Source organism: Amblyomma americanum, chromosome 5, assembly GCF_052857255.1.
Source record: "Amblyomma americanum isolate KBUSLIRL-KWMA chromosome 5, ASM5285725v1, whole genome shotgun sequence".
Lineage (NCBI taxonomy): Eukaryota > Metazoa > Arthropoda > Arachnida > Ixodida > Ixodidae > Amblyomma > Amblyomma americanum.
Window position 1 is genome coordinate 204432207 of NC_135501.1, and position 18629 is coordinate 204450835.

General features: G+C 43.6%; 1 protein-coding gene across 4 annotated transcripts in view; it reads right to left on the reverse strand.

Annotated features, from left to right (window-relative positions):
* Nucleotides 1-18577, reverse strand: part of LOC144133486 (tRNA (32-2'-O)-methyltransferase regulator THADA) — a 50005-nt gene extending 31428 nt beyond the window's left edge. For 2 of the 4 annotated variants that reach the window (XM_077666610.1, XM_077666609.1), the window contains exons 1-10: nucleotides 18382-18577; nucleotides 18149-18247; nucleotides 15231-16001; nucleotides 14201-14307; nucleotides 13506-13586; nucleotides 12324-12504; nucleotides 10786-10879; nucleotides 8795-9010; nucleotides 5494-5646; nucleotides 3612-3721 (exon numbers count right to left, since the gene is read on the reverse strand). In XM_077666610.1, the coding sequence (XP_077522736.1) occupies nucleotides 3612-3721; nucleotides 5494-5646; nucleotides 8795-9010; nucleotides 10786-10879; nucleotides 12324-12504; nucleotides 13506-13586; nucleotides 14201-14307; nucleotides 15231-16001; nucleotides 18149-18247; nucleotides 18382-18477 (1908 nt within the window). In that variant the 5' untranslated portion in view covers nucleotides 18478-18577. The remainder of the gene's footprint in view (nucleotides 1-3611; nucleotides 3722-5493; nucleotides 5647-8794; nucleotides 9011-10785; nucleotides 10880-12323; nucleotides 12505-13505; nucleotides 13587-14200; nucleotides 14308-15230; nucleotides 16002-18148; nucleotides 18248-18381) is intronic. The other 2 variants (XM_077666612.1, XM_077666611.1) reach the window with 1 other exon arrangement.
* Between the last annotated feature and the right edge of the window lie 52 nt (nucleotides 18578-18629).

Sequence of the window (18629 nt, forward strand, 5' to 3'; positions counted from 1 at the left end):
CAAGTACGGGGCTGGTTGCGTTCGAATCTGTGTGAGATGTAGCACAGAACTGCTAGTCATAACGCTCGTCAGCAGTAAAACAGGAGTCGAACTGTCGACCATCAAGTGCAAGGGTGTCTACGAGAGTGGGTTGGCCCTGTACCACAAGCTCGATGGTGGACGCAATGCGATGCTATTGCATTGGCAGATGAAATCAGTGATTAAGCGTACTATATTTACAGGATTGTAAGTCGACCCCCAAATCGAATTTCCGAAAAACAAAGAAAAAACTTCCGAGGTTGTTAAAGCTTGGCCTTGAATAGTTGAATGCGATAGCATTTTCCAGCGGCCGCTGTTTATCGCCAGCTGCTATCGGCTGCCGTGCGCGGGCGTGCCCATGGGCACATTCCAAAACGAAAATGTATTAGTCACTGGACTACTCGTCCACACTTGCGCCATCGTCCTCACTAGCGCTGCCTTCGCGATCGCTGCTGCGGTCCCACAGCATGTCGTTCTAACGCCGTCGTCCAGCAAAATCCCGCACTTCGCAAACAGCCACATCACGAAATTGCGCGGAACAGCTGAAAATTTTCCTCGCTGCAGCTGCCACACCTGTATCACCCGTTGCGAACGTTGAACTTGGGGCCCGGCACGCAGCTGTTTGTTTCTTCCGCGTAAAAAATGGCAGCCATCTTGAATGTAGCTGTGAATGAGCGCCGGTCGCTTGCTGGACCTGGAGCACAAACGATGACTGACGAAGCACTACATTAAAAACTTGTGAAACGCGGCCGGCAGTAGTCAAATGCGTCAAAGCCAAAGAGAAACTACGCATGAATGGCTTTGGCTCTTCCATCACCTATCGACACTCCCCGGCACCGCAGCCGTTCCGAGTGGGGGTGCCGCCTTGATTGGAACAGCGGCCCTTCCATCAACTATCAACGCTCCCTTAAGCGCTGAGCGCGCAATTGAAAGTAAAAAGAAAACTTGTTGGATGCTTGAGCTACCCTTAGAACGCGATTGCGTTATCGGGCCGCCGCCGATTATTAGCAACCGCAGTCAGCAGCCACATGTGGGGAGTGTGGGGTGCCAGTTAGCTGTTTATCGATAGCCACCATCGGCCGCAGCCCGCACGCGCGGGGAGGGGATGCCAGTTTTGTGCGTTGACATAGCAGCTGCTCAAGGCCAGCACCAAGAGCGACGCGACGGAGCCACGCAGCAAAAATGCAACCACGCTGTAGCATGTCTGATATCTCGTTTGTCTCGCCTTTGTGCGATGTTTTCCTTTCGATTGTAAGTCGACCCCTCACTTCTGATTTTCAAATTTAAAAAAACAAATCGACTTACAATTGTGTAAATACGGTATTGTTTATTATATATACCAACGGCACCCGCAGGCATTATTGCAGGGGGGAAGGGTGGAGAGAAGGAGGTTACATGAACAAAGCAATAGGCCAGTGAAATAACAAAACAAGATGACAATTTTCATTTTGTGTATTTGTTTCCATGATGAACATCCATCTTTGTTTTTATGAGCGAGGAGGTGGTGGTCTGTACTCCTGGGCAAGATTCGGTGGGCGAGATCTGTGGCGGGTGCACTGAGCCCCGATGCAGTGCACCCGATTTTGACAGAGCGGCCGAGGCTCGGACGCGAGACGGCTCCTCCTTGACGTTTCTTGGAAGGGAGGCTTTTGCATGTGTTCATCCCTTATGTGTGTGTTTGCGTGTCTTCTGAGCATATTTGTGTGTTTCTATCTGTGACGGTGTCAACTTTGACACAAACCAAGACACCCTTTCTGCGGCCAGAGGAGCGTGAAACAGGCGAGAGCAGCGTGTGTTGGAATGCCAGCCTGAGCATGTTCTCGAGCAGTGCATTGTACAGAATGATATTGCTAAGTTGTGTGTAATCGGGGCATTGTATATTGTGTATGTATTAAACTTCAATATTCTTAGCTGTACTTTGTAGTCTGTCCTTCTATCTACATTACATTCGTTACTTCTATTAGTTAGCCAATAAGGTAACACAAAATAAAAAACAAAACCCTTATTTATGTTTCACCAACCAGCACGAACTGCTACTATAGTGACAATAGCTCACTGATGGAAACACTATACCCAGAATTGGTGACTGTGTGATTCAATGACAATTTCAACATCTCTACTCCTTTAAACAAGCACCGCCTGGAACAATGTCCACAGCTAAGGCAATGGAGGCATCCGACTTCAAAAGCTACGTTTTAGTGCCTAGCCAGGACGAGCTATAGCACGAACTTATTTTACTTTTTGTATTTTGTAATAGTGCATAAAAGCTCTCCCCTATTCTCTCTCCTTATCGCTCCCCTCTGTACTTCTTGCTATTCTCTTCATGTGCCATTTATTTCTGCCTGCTGCACACAGCTTCAGTGCTTAATATATTAGATAGTGATTGCCATGGCCAGAAACACTCGTTTATTTATCTATTTATTTGTTCCTCAAAGGTCCACGAGGGACATTACATGAGGGGTGGGCTGAGAAGACAATTAGCATGAATACAGATGATGTTCGCGGGCGGTTTTGAACCTGCTGTAGTCGATGATGGCTGCCACTTCGGATGGAAGGTCATTCCAGTCTCTGGCTGTTTTCAGAAAAAAAGACGTGATATGTTTCGGTGCGGGCTTTCAAAGGATAGACGGCGTTAGGGTGACAATTACGGGAAATACGATGAGCGCGTGTGATAGGAATAACTTCGTGATTAAAGGTATGGAAAAATTTATGATATAAGGAAAGACGGGCGACCTTGTGACGACAGGCCAATGTGGGGAGATTAAGCTGAGACTTTAGTGCGGAAACGCTAGTGTGGTATGAAAAATTAGAACAAACAAATCTTGCAGCGCGATTCTGGACTGATTCGAGTGTGTCAATCAGGTTAGCAAAGTTAGGATCATAGGCGGAGCATGAAAACTCCAATTTCGACCGTACAAATGCTAAGTAAGCAAGCAATTTTATGAATGCGGTGCTAAGGCAAGGTTACGGCACAGGTACCCTAAAACTTGATTAGCTGAATTTGTTACATGGTGAACGTGTTGCGACCAGGTTAGATTTTTACTTAAATGAATACCGAGATATTTATAAGAATCTACTGATTTAATGGGAAGGTTGTTAATTCTATAAATTGCATCCTGGTGGTTGCGAAGGCGGTGGAATGAAACAAGGCAAGTTTTAGCAGAATTTAATGACATTAGCCAGGTTTTACACCACTCTTGTACGCGTAGCAGGTCTTCTTGGAGGATGGTAATGTCGGACTGGTTGACTATTGGGCGATAGATGACACAATCGTCAGCAAATAGTCGTATGTTAGAAGTGATGTTAGAGGGCAAATCATTTATATAAATAAGAAATAGAAGGGGGCCTAAGACAGATCCTTGCGGAACGCCAGACAGAACAGGACAAAGTGATGACGAATGAGAATTAGCGTGAATGAATTGATAACGGTCCCTTAAGAAAGCACGAATCCAATCCAGAACCAAAGGATGAAGGTTTAGGCATGAAATTTTAAGAATGAGGCGTGCATGAGGGACTTTATCAGATGCTTTTTCAAAATCTATGAATATGGCATCCTTCCTTTCTGTATGTTTCTTTCAAAAACTACTACTTACCTCTACTACATTATGAAAAAGAGCTGTAAGGCAGGCTGCCCTGATTGTCTTTTGCATGGGTTCCAATCCAAACTGGTTTGTCTCAGAGGCAAAGAACTTCTCCAAGGTTTCTAAAGGAGACAAAAGAAAATGGTTTCCCAAAACTTATTTTCAGACTTAAGTGGCAAGATTTCATTGACAGTGTAAGAATGCCAAAATTCACTTATGGTATGCTGACATAAGTTCAATGAAACATAAAATCAGACTGCATGGGTTAGCCAAATAGGTTGACTGATACAGTCTTCTGGTTTTGAGTAAAGTTGCATACTTCTGTACTTACAAACAACCAAGCATTGTTAGAACGGAATTAAACTCTGCTGGAGTAAAATCCTGATGATATGATCATGGCCGAGAAAAATTTCAGGATGATACGAATTCGTAAAATTCCCTGGCTGGAATGCATTGCGTACAATGTGCAGAATTTCAGGTATTTTAGACACTCTCACGTGCCACCACGGATGATACGAATGCAGGAGTCGTGATTGCACCCTCAAGCACAAGCAGCTGCCCTCACATAGCCGACACACAACCGCCAGTCGCGCAGCACGCAGCGCACGGCCTGCACATCGCCAACATCATGATTGCAAGTCACATGGTGCCCACTACTAACAGTGAGTGGTGGGGCGTGACCATAAATAAATCCATTGAGTGTAAGAATACAAGCGTGAACACATATCCTATGCTTCAGCATACAGATTTCATTCATTTTTGGGTGGTACAGATTTCAGATGATACGAATATTTTTCGGGGCCCCATGAGATTTTACTGTATTCCTCAAAACCCTCCAGCAGTTAAAAAGAAGAAAGAAAAAGGGAGAGAGAAACACAAGTATGCAGTTCAAGTCATGAATCAACAAAACTGCTCATCATTAACTTATCAATGAAAACATGCTGCAAAGAGCATTGAGCAAACATCTGCTGAAATTATGACCACATTTTAAAGCACATCTATGAGTGAAAAAGAATGAAAATCAATCAAATGTATGGGCCCTTTTAAACTGACCAGAGTTGTCCCTCAGAGGTACATTCAGTGATTAAAAACTATCCCCAAATTTCTGACTGCTGCCGCAACTTTTCTTTGCATCAACCCTGACACTACGTAAGGGAAGTATTTATCCAGGGTGTGAGCAGTGTATCAGCGTACAGTCATGGACGAAAGTTTACAGCACATGGGTTTGCTGAAAAAAATTTAATTCCGTGAAATATCAAAGCAGGCAAAGTCAGGCAAAGCAGGTCAGTTAAAAGCATTGAAGCATAAGGGGATATGGACATGTGTACTGGAATACTAGCCGAATGACTAGCGAGGCAACGCATAGATAAATTTATTTCTGTGATTCTGCATCTCACAAGCTTTTGTCCAATATTATATATCAAGCCACAATGCACATCAGCCCAGCAAATACCCGGCGACCCCATTTATTTACAGACTGTGAAGTGGAAGCTGTGATGCTCAGGGCATATTTTCCCAATAACTTTAGTCCAAAGGCCCAACAGGTATGTCACATACTTACAGGTTCTTGCTGAATATGGTTGTTTTGCAGCTAACAAACTGCAAAAAAGAATTTGAGGGAAAAGGCTAATGGCATCAGTATTGAAAAGCATTATTAGCTCTGTGATGTTCTTGACTCCTAATGAATTTTTTTGTGTGAGGCCTCCTTGCACGCTGAATGTAACCAATACAAAATGCAAGAAAACAGAAGCAGGTGGTAGTACTGTTGACTTCTGGAAGCCATGAAATGACTAGTCCAACAATTGACCAGCTTGAGGATACCCGAGCACTCAGGGTTTCTGCAAACAATTATGCTGAACAAAATAAAATTTCAGGTAATTAGAAATGGACTTGCCTCTCTTATGAGTTGTTCTTTGTTTCCCAGACGAGTCCACACGAAAAACGTTCGCAAGAGATTCGAGGATCCCCAGCGAAGTTATGGCTCTCTGGTAGTTGGAACCAGGAAACAAGTTTTCAATTGCGAGTACTATCATGTCTTTGACGAAGCCTGAAGAAGCACAAAAAAATAAAATGAGACTCATATGCTGTCTTAGTTTAAATTTGCAGTCAGCTGGCTTCTACAAAGCATGACAACACTGAAATATTTGCCCAAAAGCTGCCTAAACAGAAACTCACGGTGGACACAAGCTGTCAACAGTCTTTGTCTAAGCGCAGACCAAACTGAAAATTGAACACACATGCACTCAAATCGCAAAAAAAGAGCAAGATATACAGAATGCCCAACCAAAAATACATAACTCATGTGCATGCATCAGGAACTACAACTGGCCGGCATGACAAGGTTAGGCACACTTGTTTGGTTAGCTGCCTTTCTGACCTTGGAAAACCAATTGTAGAGGTCTTTCACATGAGTTGCTTTTTCTGTGATGAAAGCATGAAAAAAAATTTCAGATTTCTTCTCAACGCATAAGGAGTACATGTCGATATGGTGAACCTGTCACTTATAAACGCTGTCTGATCACAGCTATGCTGTCAGTGTTGTCTGCAGACAAGACGGAAAGCACTTTCCCAGATACATATCAGTGATTGAGCTTATGGGCACAAAGATCACAATTACATTCATGAAATAATTTTTTCTAAAGCATGAATGAATAAATGAATAAATTTATCAAAAGGGGAAGGCTTGAAGCCTGTGGCGAGGCAAGAGGGCCCAAGGTTAGGATGTCATGATAAGGGCAGTTTTGTTAACGTACAAGGCCATTTTAGGCAGCGAGTTGCCTCATCCTGTCACACATCACTTATCGTGACACATCACACATATGCACGGACATACGGCACTTATGTGAGGAGATGAAGGTTGCACTCTGATGCGAAGTTCTGCAGGCTGGTGAAGGTGTCTGCCTGGTCTTCTGTGGTGAAGATCCATTCATCAGAGCACTTGACAGGTGGCGGTTGTTGACGGGATGTGCTGCAGCGAGTGCCAAGTAATGGCTTTGCCTTGCACCGGTAGCCCATAATATGCTTCTTTTCAGTTTCTACTGAAACTCTCCTTATCACAATACATTGACACCCACACGGTACTGCAACTAAAGTACTGGTGACCACCAATTTCTGTTCTGTGAGAGCCACCAATGACGACACTTGGGGGGGGCGATCAATCAAAACAGCCTATCTGAGCACGTGGCAGAACTTTGCACTCCATGGTTGCCTGTTCTCTGTAACTCGTTCATGCCAAGGCTGGCAGCGCCGTTTGCACGGTTACAACAACCATGTGAATGCCCAGCTGACCCAGCGATGCTTCACCGTCACGTCGATGGCGCAGAAGGAAACATTGAGCAGTGACGTTCCCTTACTTATGGATCCGAACTCGAGCGCGAGATACTGCGACGGTGTGACAGCCTGCGCAAGATATCAGACACATTTAGCATAACGCGTACCGCTACTGCTTACCGCCAACCATCGCCCGTCGCTCTATAGTCGCTCCTAGCGCGCTGGTTGGCCACGGTGAGCAAGGAGCGTGTGCTGTTGACGGGAACGTGGCGCCATCTGGCGCCACCACCCGGTGATTCTCCACAAACTGACGATGCGCACTGCCTGCTAAATGTGAAATGAACGCATCCTTCCATGGGACCGAAACGAACGCTTATAGAGTGCAATGGCTCGATCGGATCGATTCCGCAAAGCCGCTCTCAGATACACAGAGAGTAGCCATAAGTGTTTAGTGCTAGGTCGTAGGATGTTTACAGAGAGGCGCAAAGTCCTTCGATGCAAAAAGTAGACAGTGCCTCCGGTGGCGTGCTTTTGTTTTACTTGATTTCGAGTGCTTTTATCTAGGGCAGACAAGTTGGTTTTGTAATTGTAATATAAAACACAAAAACTTGACAAAACGTACCTCTAGTTATTAACGCAATTTGCAGTATATTTACTCTTTGTCCAATCATCAAGCTCGCACAAAGTGATGTCATGTCCGCTGCTGAAAACCGCCACTGTATGGTGACACCGTCAGCACCACGAATTTGTTTTTGCGAGCTAATTAAAATATTAAAAATCACAGTATATGCGGTACGACCGATGCTAATAGCATCACTATAACTCATTCTATGCAACCAACAGGCAAAACAATGCACTGAAAATGTGTTTCGGGGCCCCTTTAAGGGCACCGCAGGGGCATTCATAAGGGGGAGGACAGATGGTAATAACGGGCCATAAAAAACAATAAATATAAGTTACATAATAATAAAAATGAATAGCAAGCACAAGTTGACACAGTTGTTGACAACACGAGATATGGATATGAAACAAGGCAATAAACCAGTAATAAGAGGACTCTGAACAGGAACTCTGAAGCGAAATAGTATAATAACTGTTTAAATTTTTTTTTAATTTGCTTCTTATGCAATTTTTAAAATTTTAAACAGTTACTGTTAGACTATTTTTCTTCAGAGTTCCTGTTCTAAGACCTCTCAGTATCTGTTGATTGCCTTGTTTCATTTCCATATCTCATATGGCATCAACAGCCGTGTCAACTTGTGCTTGTTATTTATTTTTATTTTTATGTAACTTCGTTTTATTGTTTTTTTTGTGACTTTTTTTTTTTTTGACCTGCCACAGTGTCTCAGTGGTTAAGGCACTCTTCTGCTGAGCCCTGAAGGAGTACCCCGCTTACGACCACAGCTGTAATTCCATGGAGAAACGCAAAAGGTGCCCATGTGCTGTGCAATGTCAGTGCAGGTTAAAGATCCCCAGGTGGTCTAAATTATTCTGGAGCCCTCCACTGCTGCACCTCTTTCTTTATTCTTTCACTCCCTCCTTTATCCCTTCCTTAGGTGCCATTCGGGTGTCCGCTGAGATATAGGAGTCAACTACTGCGCCATTTCCTTTCCTCAAAAAACCAATTTTCAATTTTAATTTTTTTTTCTTTTGGGGCAGGAAGGGGTCAGATTGTGCATAAATGGGGTAATGACCCACTTCCCATTGATTTCAGCCATGAGAGACAAGTACAGCAATCAAGTGATATCTTACTGTTCTTCTTTTCTAACACCTGTAGTGGCCTTGAAAAGGCTGACAACACAGAAAACAAACGAACAAACAAACAAACAAAACATAGCTGCCAAATGCCAATTTTGTTTGGCCAGGGAGACCATACTAACCTGGCCCTGAAAGCGATGCAACGGCTAGTGCAAATGCAAACTTACAAAATGCTGAGGCATCATGGTTGCCCGGGGCCCTGGCATCCTCGTGTTTGCGTTTCTGTCGTGTTGCTTTACTGAATTCTGACACCATGCACTCTCGCAGAGCCACAAAGACATTCTCCAGCTGCACCATGAGCCTTGATCGAAACCAGGAGTCATCTACATTCAGGTTGGCCCTTGTGAATTGCAGTATGCGTGGAAGGTCAGTCTCAGTCGTTCCTGGAGACAAAAACAGCAACTGTCACATTTCAGACGTACACAGTCTAGGGTTGGTTGTCTGAATCTGTTCACAAATAAACAGCTGTCATAAACGGCACAAAAAAATATCAAAGGTCCTTCAGCTCAACTAGCTTTTCGAACACGTCTGGAAAAAATGTTTTTTTTTCCTATCACAAAAAATTCCAGTTTATTTTGCAGCTGAATGTGCATTTCCACTACTAAGTCAGCAAGTTGAAGGAGAGGCCAGCTCTTTGTCATAACAACATTGCCACCAGTTCAAGAAAATTCTGTGCAAAGTCACCAAATGTTGATCTGATCAAGCATTGCTTGTACTAAGCAACAAATAAATAGTAACCAACGATCGTAGCAATAACCTAGTGGTTTGAGCATCTGCCTTGCATGCGGGAGGTGCGGGGTTCGAATCCCAGTGCAGCCAGGCACCCACCAGTGATATAATGTCTACAAGCTTTCCCGTGGCCCAGTGCTAGGCTTATTTAGGATGAAATGCCTGGGAAAAAGGTCTTAGACACACCTTGAATGGAGAAAAACACATTGTTCTATGGTGCTCTCTGGCCACAGATGCCTTTGTGCCACGCTTTCTTGCACCAGTCCCACTCAACCTCCCATAAGAACCCATGCAATACAAACTCAGCTGCTACATCGCAATCGTGACAGCGTTCCCGGATGACACATCGTGAATGTCACCTCACAGTAGTGCTGTAGCCCGGGCCTGCATTTTGATAGCCTACATTTTGGCGCCCAAAGCGGGACTCTGCCCTCCATTGGCGTTTGACAGCCACCCTGTTCGGCAGCTTTCGTCATGCTGCGCCAGCTCCATGCACGCTTATGGGCAGCATGAATTTCGATGCAGCTGTTGGTGCAGTTCCATTGCCGCTGTGATGCAAATGCAAACGACCAAAAGCAGCAAAACAAAACTATGCCATGGAAGTCGGCACGTGGGCAGCACTGTCACAGATGCTATTGTGCGGTTTGCTCCTTTGCTTTTTGTTTCTGTCGTCAGTTTTTTTTCTTATGGTCTGCAGCTTAAACGATGTAATTTCTAGATTTCAACTGATGAGGATTGTACAGTATTAAAGCGCCCGCTGTGAAACAGCGCACAAAACCACGCGTGCCGCAACTTCGCCTGCTCCGCACACTCCCTCTTCACTGCTGCCTCCCCTCCACAAACAGCTGTTCAGGCTGACGGAGAGACATCGCAAGGAGTTTCGGGCGTTCTGCAAGTGCAGAACGATCGATTGCGAGTCACAAAGCCTCGCAAATTCTAGAGAAACATTCTGTGCTTACAAGCAATAATAATAAAGTGGCAGATAAAGATGCACAATTTTTTTCACACGCTGTATTTGGCTGCTACGTTTCACTCCAAATGCGCTTTTTTTTAATATACCGCACACCAGTAGAAAATGTAACAGCAGGTCCTACTTGACGCATCTGCGCATTGAGATCTGTGCGTTCGGCACCACGCCGATGAGCATTCCTTGCAATGCCAATGAACTTTCTGTGGAATGCTCGCGTTTGATGCCGAGTTGTTGGTGGCGTTCGAGGAGATTTCTCCTACTCTGCCGAAGCCTACATAAAGGACCTGCAAAACACATTTGGTGGGGTTTCTATGGTTGTACTCATTTTAGAAGCACCACTGAAGTGTGTGTGCCTGCTGCACCTGTCTGCTGACTAATTGGACAATCATACCAAGAGCAACACTACTTTCAATTTTAAATAATTTCACACAAAACTCAAAGGCAAAATCGGTATCACACCTGGACGATGTATGTACGATGAGCAACATAGGCTGAATGCTTCTATCCGTATCCCATTAGACTGGTGTACAAGACACTGCACCAGCAGCGAGTCCTGCATGAAGAAGAAATTAACTAAGCATAAAAAAAAACAATGCTCACTGCAAACGCCCAATGTAAAAGTGCTAAACACTATCGCTAAGCATTAGATGAATTGAAGTGTCAAGGAGACAAACAGCATCAACACTTTTTAAGATTTTACTTGTAACGCTTCAAAATAATGTAATAAAGCTGAAGAAACAAACATGGCAACATAGTTCAAATATGTTTAGAATGGCCGTCTAAAGGCCAAGAACAAATGGTGCTCAGCTTAAACAGGGTGAAATGTTTGGGAAATGGGTCTGTGACCCCACCTTGAGCAAACGAAAATAGGCTTGTGCCATGGCGATATTTGGCCGCAGATGCCCTTGCGCCATTAAAAATCACTATCATCATAAAGGCCAAGAACATTAATATTTAAGAGACACAGAGGACCCCTCCATTTAACTTTTGTTCTAGCTGAAAATCAATTCTGTGGCTCGTTCTAGCTATGCAGATGCTTGTTCAGCAGCAAAGACACATTCACTGCCGGAATGATTGAAACAAAATGTTTTTGTGCCACTCAATTCAAACTCGTCACGTTAAGGGAAAAAAAAAAACCTGGACTCGTAATTTGGAAGTGAACATCAATGTAGGCTAACGTTGGGGATCCATGCACAAAAAGTTGTCTTGATGAACTACAGTTCACTTGCAAAAAAAGCTGCATTTCATTTTTCGACCTCTTCTAGCTTATAAAGGCTTCATTTTTGGTGAAACTACCGTTTTTGTCATTAGAAAGTGGTAATCTATAGATAGAGGCCAAGTTTACTTTATCCTCAGTTTCCTTTTAACCACCTAGCGGACTTGAGGACAAGCCAGGCATCATTTATGGCTCATGACAAGTCCACCTGGTCACGTGTTTTCTCACACTCTATGTCCGGTTTAAGGTGAGTGGGGCTAGTCCAAAGCATTTTTTTGTTTTGCCAACAGATGGGAGCATTGGCACTAAATGACCCTTTTGGAAAAAAATAATATGTCCGTAAGGGTGTCAAAACATTCGAAGAAATGCTCTGACATACTAAGTCCTGGTGTAAGAAAAAAAAACTTTTTTTCTTCATTTTTTCCTGATGATATAACATATGTACAAACTACAGTTTCAACCATAGCATCTGAACCACTAAACTGTTGACAACCTGGTTCTTTCATTAGCAGCGCATGAATAACACCTTCTTGAAAGTGAAATCAGGAACTCATGTAAAAAATGCAGACACTGCCATTGAAGACCAAATGATATGCACTGCATTAATATGAATAACACTCATCAACAGAAAGGTAGCAATAATAATAAGACAAAAATCCTGTAAATAGCCACATACACATGAGGTGCTCAATAAACTAGCATCGAGGATCATTGGCATTGCGATATTCCTTTAGCCTCATCAAATGTAAAAGCAGCTAGCTGTAATAAATAACAAACTTGCCTCCAACACCTTCGATGCAAGCCCTACTTGCATAGCAATGCGACCCAGAGTGACAAGAAAAGACAGAGACACTTCATCGGTCTTGCACGTCTCAAAGCTTTTCGCAAGCTCTTCTAAGCTGCACGACACATTCTTGAGTGTCCAGGGAAGCAAGTGAGTTGTCATGTTCTGCAGACACGTTCTGGAAACAAACAGCAGCAGTGAAATAAAGTGCAACAATGATTAACACCTCTAGTATAAACTGAATCAAAATGTCAGATGTGTTAAAAGTAAAAAGGTATAGACGGTCAATGCGACTGATGCGGCAGAGTATGCGTTAGCCTTAGTGTTCTCCCTTAGACAGAGCAGCCACTGCTGGGTTGAGATTATGTGAACAGGTGGAGTTTGGATCCAATCTGCTTGCCAATGTGTGACATGCGTACCCCCCTCCCCACCACCTCTGTATGCCCCCTCCTGTGCAAGTGGAGGGTTTTTTCACTCCCTCCATTTTGCCACCAGCCAACCCAGGCTTCGGACATGCAGATTCTTGTGACATCGGGGTTCTAATTCATTAAAAAACTGCATGCTCTGTGTCAGCTGTTTTCTATAGTCAACCGGTAGGTGCAACGCATGACAGACACTTAGGGATCTCTCAGCAGAAACTAATTAACGAAAAAATTTAATTCAATCTATATTTTTATTGTCATAAGGAATATGTTCTAATTAGCCTATTAAGACTTTTTATCTACGTATGCAGTCACATATTAGGCCTATTATTTTTGCTTGTGTTCTGATTTCTATAAGCGTGGTATGTATTCATAGCCAATTAAACCCTGTTCATTTCAAGCTTATAACTGCTCATTTTAGCACTTGTGGGAAGCCTCCCTTAACATCAGCTGGGGGCACCTCTTTCCAAAGCTAGCCTGATAAAATGAGCTAAGCAGTCGTTCAAATTAAAAAAAAGTCTTTACATAAGAAAAAGCTGCATCGTTGCACAATGTTATTTGCATATAGCTTATTACTAATTTGACCATTTATAGAAAAGAACTCTAAACCAGATTATGCTAGACTGTAAATATGGTTGCCTCTGAATGTTACTTCTGAACACTGCCAACATGAATAACCTGAAGGGAGGCTTGCAGGAGCAGCTAGATTGTCTAGTGTGATGTTCCACAATGGACAAAATTGGGGACAAATACTAACCCATCATCGGCCTTTATGATATCAATAATAGGCGTTTTCCAGTATTCAGACCATATTTCTTTGCTTGCCATTTGAGCTGAACTGCAAAAGAAAGACAACACTAAATCTTGAGATTTACCTACTGGCAGAAGACAAAAGAAAAATGACGATAATTATTAAGTATCAAACATGCTGCCACAATTTTGTGTTACACAAGGAATTTGACTAACACTTGCTGTTGGGCTAGTTGGTCTTTCATGATCTTTGATGAACCAGCACAGAAGGACATATAGTATGGTGGAGCTGAAGGACAGTGGACAAGAAGGACAAGTCATCTTTCTTCTACTTGTCCGCTGTCCTTTTGTGCTGGTTCATCAAAGAACAAGGAATTTGAAAGTGCATGCAAAGCAAAAACCCTAGCCTTCAAAGCTTACACTCCATGACCTCGTTATTTCTTGTACACACTTCCATTTCCTCATTTTCTGCACTTTTTTTTTGTATTTCCTTTTTTCTTCCGAGCCTGCTACATAAGTAGAGCAGAATGTCAGAATGTTGGTGGTTTCTACACGCTGACAAAAAAACATTTTTTTTTCTTTTCACAACATAGCTTTTTCTTTTATAAACTCAGGTAACATATCCATACACAAGGTGGGATGATACCTTAGTGTGTTCAGCCTTAGCAAACAGAAAGTGAAAGGCAGAGGTGCCGGAACTACCCAAATGTCAGTGATGCTTTGTAGACATCCACTGTCGCTGACACGAGGTGATTGGCCAACAAGCAATGAATGCAGTGCTTAGCAAAATTGGCATCTATTTTCAAACACTGAAAGGAAAACAAGATGATGCAGTAACTATTTATGCAACAGGAAAGCTCACTGAATTGTTGAAGGTACTTATTCAATTATGGTGTTGAAAACAACACAAAATATTTACCAAGGTGAAGTTTTTCTGGATTAATAGCATATTTTGAATGCACATGAACTGTAAGTGACAATCATATGTAAACATGTGTAAGGCATCCTACGCCTCATGGCTTCACTCTACAACTTGCTAAAAGCTTTTTGGATGGCACTGTTCTTCCATCATGTTTGCAGAAGTTATATTACTAATGTGACCAAAACTCTCTCTGGAAGGTACCTCCAAAATTTCGACAAAAATGTTTTTGAGGCTTCAAAGTTACATAAAAAGACTGTTACACTTTTACTAACCTTGGTACATGGTACACTTGGTACATCTTTATTACACTGTTCGAGACATGCAATGAGATACTGATGACAGTGTCAAGTTGCAGTGGTAGCGTGCAGCCAGATGACACAAAGCAAGCTGTTTAAAGGATGAACCTTCACACACAAAAGATAATATCTGGGACAGGCGACAGTGAGTGGTAGGACGATTCGTCTTCAAGAGAATTTTGTAGTGTACAGGAGTCGTCTACTTGAAAGCATCATCCTACATCCTAGCTGAATTGTTTATTAGAATAATTTGAGAAAAGTGCACAAGCATTTTGGCCAGAAAAAATTATATTGTAAGTTAATCTTGGGCTAGAACGAGTATGTGACGAACAGAGCACCCACATGAAGAACTTCACAGGTATACATTATACATGACAGCAGTTCAGTTGAGAGTTAGCTAAGTAGACATTCAGCATAAGGACAGAAGTGTACAGGACTGAGAAGGTGCACACTGAAACTGATGTGACAACCTTGCCTACCAGACGAGCAGCTCACTAAGAAAAGAAATACTCACCATCTCAAATGGTACAAACTGCATTAAGCACGCAAGACTCAGGAGCTTGGGTTTTGCTTTCCAGTCCAGTCGCATTGCCTTCTCCAGTAGAAATTGATGAAATCTTGGCAAAACATCCCGTCCATTTATTCCAAACTTCTCGCAATCATTTTCGGCCAAGCGGCTGGGGAAAGTCACATGGACAAGAGACTGGTACACTTTCTTGGTAAGTTCAGACACGCCATTCACGGACGACTCCCAGTTGGCATCAACTGCGGAGAGAACGAGTGCAGTCTCACTCGATTCAGGCGTGAACAAGCTTTCTGTCAAAGAGTGCGTAGCAATTGTGGCGCTATCTTCTACTGCTTCTGGCTCCCTCTGCAAGTGCTCTAGTGTTCTGAACCACAGAAGCAGAGTGCTCACAGTGTGGTACCGCGAGACAGTGTCATCAAGCACGAGGTAGATGAGAGGCCTTAAGATGTGTATGATCAAGGGAGGAGCAGTGTCGTCACTTTGGCACGTTAGGAGAAAATGGGAGTCCGTGCCGGTACTCAGTGCACCGTGGATGAGGCAAAGGTGGTAGAAAGTAGGATGACTCAAGCTGTCTGAGGTGTGTGCCACAGGCTCTGGTGATGGCAGGAATGCACCACGCTGTGACTTCCATGATGTCGGACATGAAGATACGAGCAAGAGCTGTTGCAGGGCATCAGAAGCAGCTCTTGGGGTTAGGAAACGGCAAAGCAGGCGAACAACACATGTCCCGGCGAGCAGAAGTGTGTCCGGTTTTGCACCCTGCAATGAAGCAAGTACCATGATAAAAAAAAAACTGTAAATCCTGTTACACCTGCTTTAGCTTTCACGGCCAGGTGAATGAAGAACACAGATACTGCCCAAGCCACTGGCCAAATTAATTGATGTATTTATAGCAATGCACATAAGTGGCATTATAACTCACACGCTTATGCCTGAACTTCATGCCTCCTAATCTGAGCTAGGAAAAGTGTTCAATACAGAATTAGATGAGCGTAATGTGTTCCGTTCACTTTTGTCCGCTGGTATGCCGTTCACTTCATGCATATGTAGGTGAGCACTAAATGCTTTTAAAGCAAAAGCTTTACTACTCCCTTCCGTGGCTTCTTCGCCATATGCGCAAGTTTGACCTTGAACTGACCTTGAACCACGTGACAGCTATGACGTCACTCAGCCGCCGCCGCCGAAACCGAGCGCTTGCGTTCATTGTGTTCATTGGCATTGGTGTTGGCAATGTTCTAGACTCGGACGATTTCTGAGGAAAGGAAGGGGGCATAACTGGCTCCCTGGGTGAGTGGACGCCTCAATTGCACTCTGAGGTACATGGTGGCACGGCGGCGGTGAGAGAGAGAGATGTAGGCTGTATGCATTAGCACTGACAACTTTGTGGCAGACACACGGCACTGCAGCAATAGGCCGCAGCGTTCATTAGGTGACCAACCTCTTGTGATCAACCATTAACATAGCTGCCATCTGCCAGGGTGGGCGCGCTGCCTATACACTGTGCGGAACGCACTCAACCTCACAGACACCAAGCCGCCCCGATAAAAAAAAAACCATTGGAGCCAACTGGATTTCAAACTGGTTCCAATTGGAATGGTGCTCCAATTGGACAGTCTAAGTGGACTAACCAAATGGACCAACTGGGATTCCAGCTAGTTTGGTCTTACCCATTGCATTCAATCGGTCTGCCCAGCTGCACCCACTGTATTCATATGAATGTTTGCATATTTGATATACAAGGCAGAACTAATCTGGTTCTTGTAATAAGAGCTATCAGCAGCTTAACCTACTAAATTGTATTCATCATCTCCACCACCACTGTGTGAAAAATTAAATTAAATAACTGCACTCAGTGGGCAAGTGCCCCTAGCCCCAGAATGAGAGCCTCATAAATGGGGTATATAAGTTGGAGCAGAACTGTGTTCTCTGGATGTACAGTACTCACGGATTGAAATAGGACATTCGGAGCGCTAGCCTTGCAGTGCCACGCAGGCATGTGGTAAACCACAGGCCGGCTGATTGGCTACTGGAAGGAACAATTCTGCTTTGTAGATGTTCTCCCTCTCACGCCATACCACAATGCACCACCTTGGTTCCATGAGCGTCTACGGGCGGCGCTCCATGAAGCGACGGCCACGCGCTCCGAATGTCCTATTTCAATCCGTGAGTACTGTACATATTGAGCTAATAAATGCTACTAGAGTCTGAATGTGTAGTGTTTCTCGTGTGTGATGCATGCGTGTCTGTTGGCTTTGATTTCCATAAAAGAATGCTAATTTCAATTCTGCAGTAAAAATATTCATTGGCACCAGACAGTGTCTCCCTGCAGTTCTCACAAATCAGTTTTCCTTTTGCATATTAATATGTTAAATTGTAGCAATATTTCTCACACTGCGTATTTTGCGAAACTTAACTGTGAGTTCTATTTTCTTAATATTACTGCATGGGTGCAGTAACTGCCTGGCGTAATGGGCCCGATTGATTGGTCCAGTTGGGTCCAATTGGTCGGGTAGCTCAAAACCCAGCTGGAACCGATTGGTTCCAATTGGATTATCCAATTAGAACCAGTTGGAATGTCCAATTGGTTCCAATGTTTTTTTTTTCTTTTTACCCGATAAACCATAGCTCTAACCAGGTTCAGCAGTAGTTAAACCGCAGCTGATTTTTTTTTATAGGACCTTAAATTTACTGTCGTTATGTATGCCCCTCTGGGCTTTCAATCAGAGGTAGTATTTGTGCTGTCAGTCGTATAGACCCACGCACCGCGAACGCTTATAAACGGCGCAATGAAAGGATCTATGAGATCTCGAATTTGGCGACGTTCAAGAACGAGACACTCAAACTTTTCATCTTTCCACCATTTCCTCAAACACTGCGCACAAAACCGCATTTCTTCAATAACATACTTGGTCTGTGATATGCTCCAGAATCTCCACAAGAAGCGACGAAAGTGGCAGCGACACAAGGTTCAGCTTGGGCTGCTTTGCCGTTTCGTTGATGATCGTCTGCGACAAGTTGATATGCGAGCGTCTGTCAGAGCAAAACCACAAGAAATTTACCGCAGCCGCTATTTTCCAGCTAATCAAGAGCTTGTGTCAAAACGAGCGCTTCGTTTGAGCACTTCGCTACATACACATACCCGGATTCTCACTTGAAGGTTTTCCTCGCCGCTTGCTGTACAAACAAAAAGTTTGTGCAGGTGATTGAGACAGGAGTTTATCTCTGTAACCCCCATGGTAAGAGCGCTCTAATTTTGTTCTCTAAATTTACATTCAAAATTTCATGAGAAGTGCCCTGCCGCGAAGCGCGACCAAAACACAAACCACATGGCAATGACACAGTTTAGCCAACGTTGGTTTAGCCGCGCTTTATCGTATAAAAAGTACT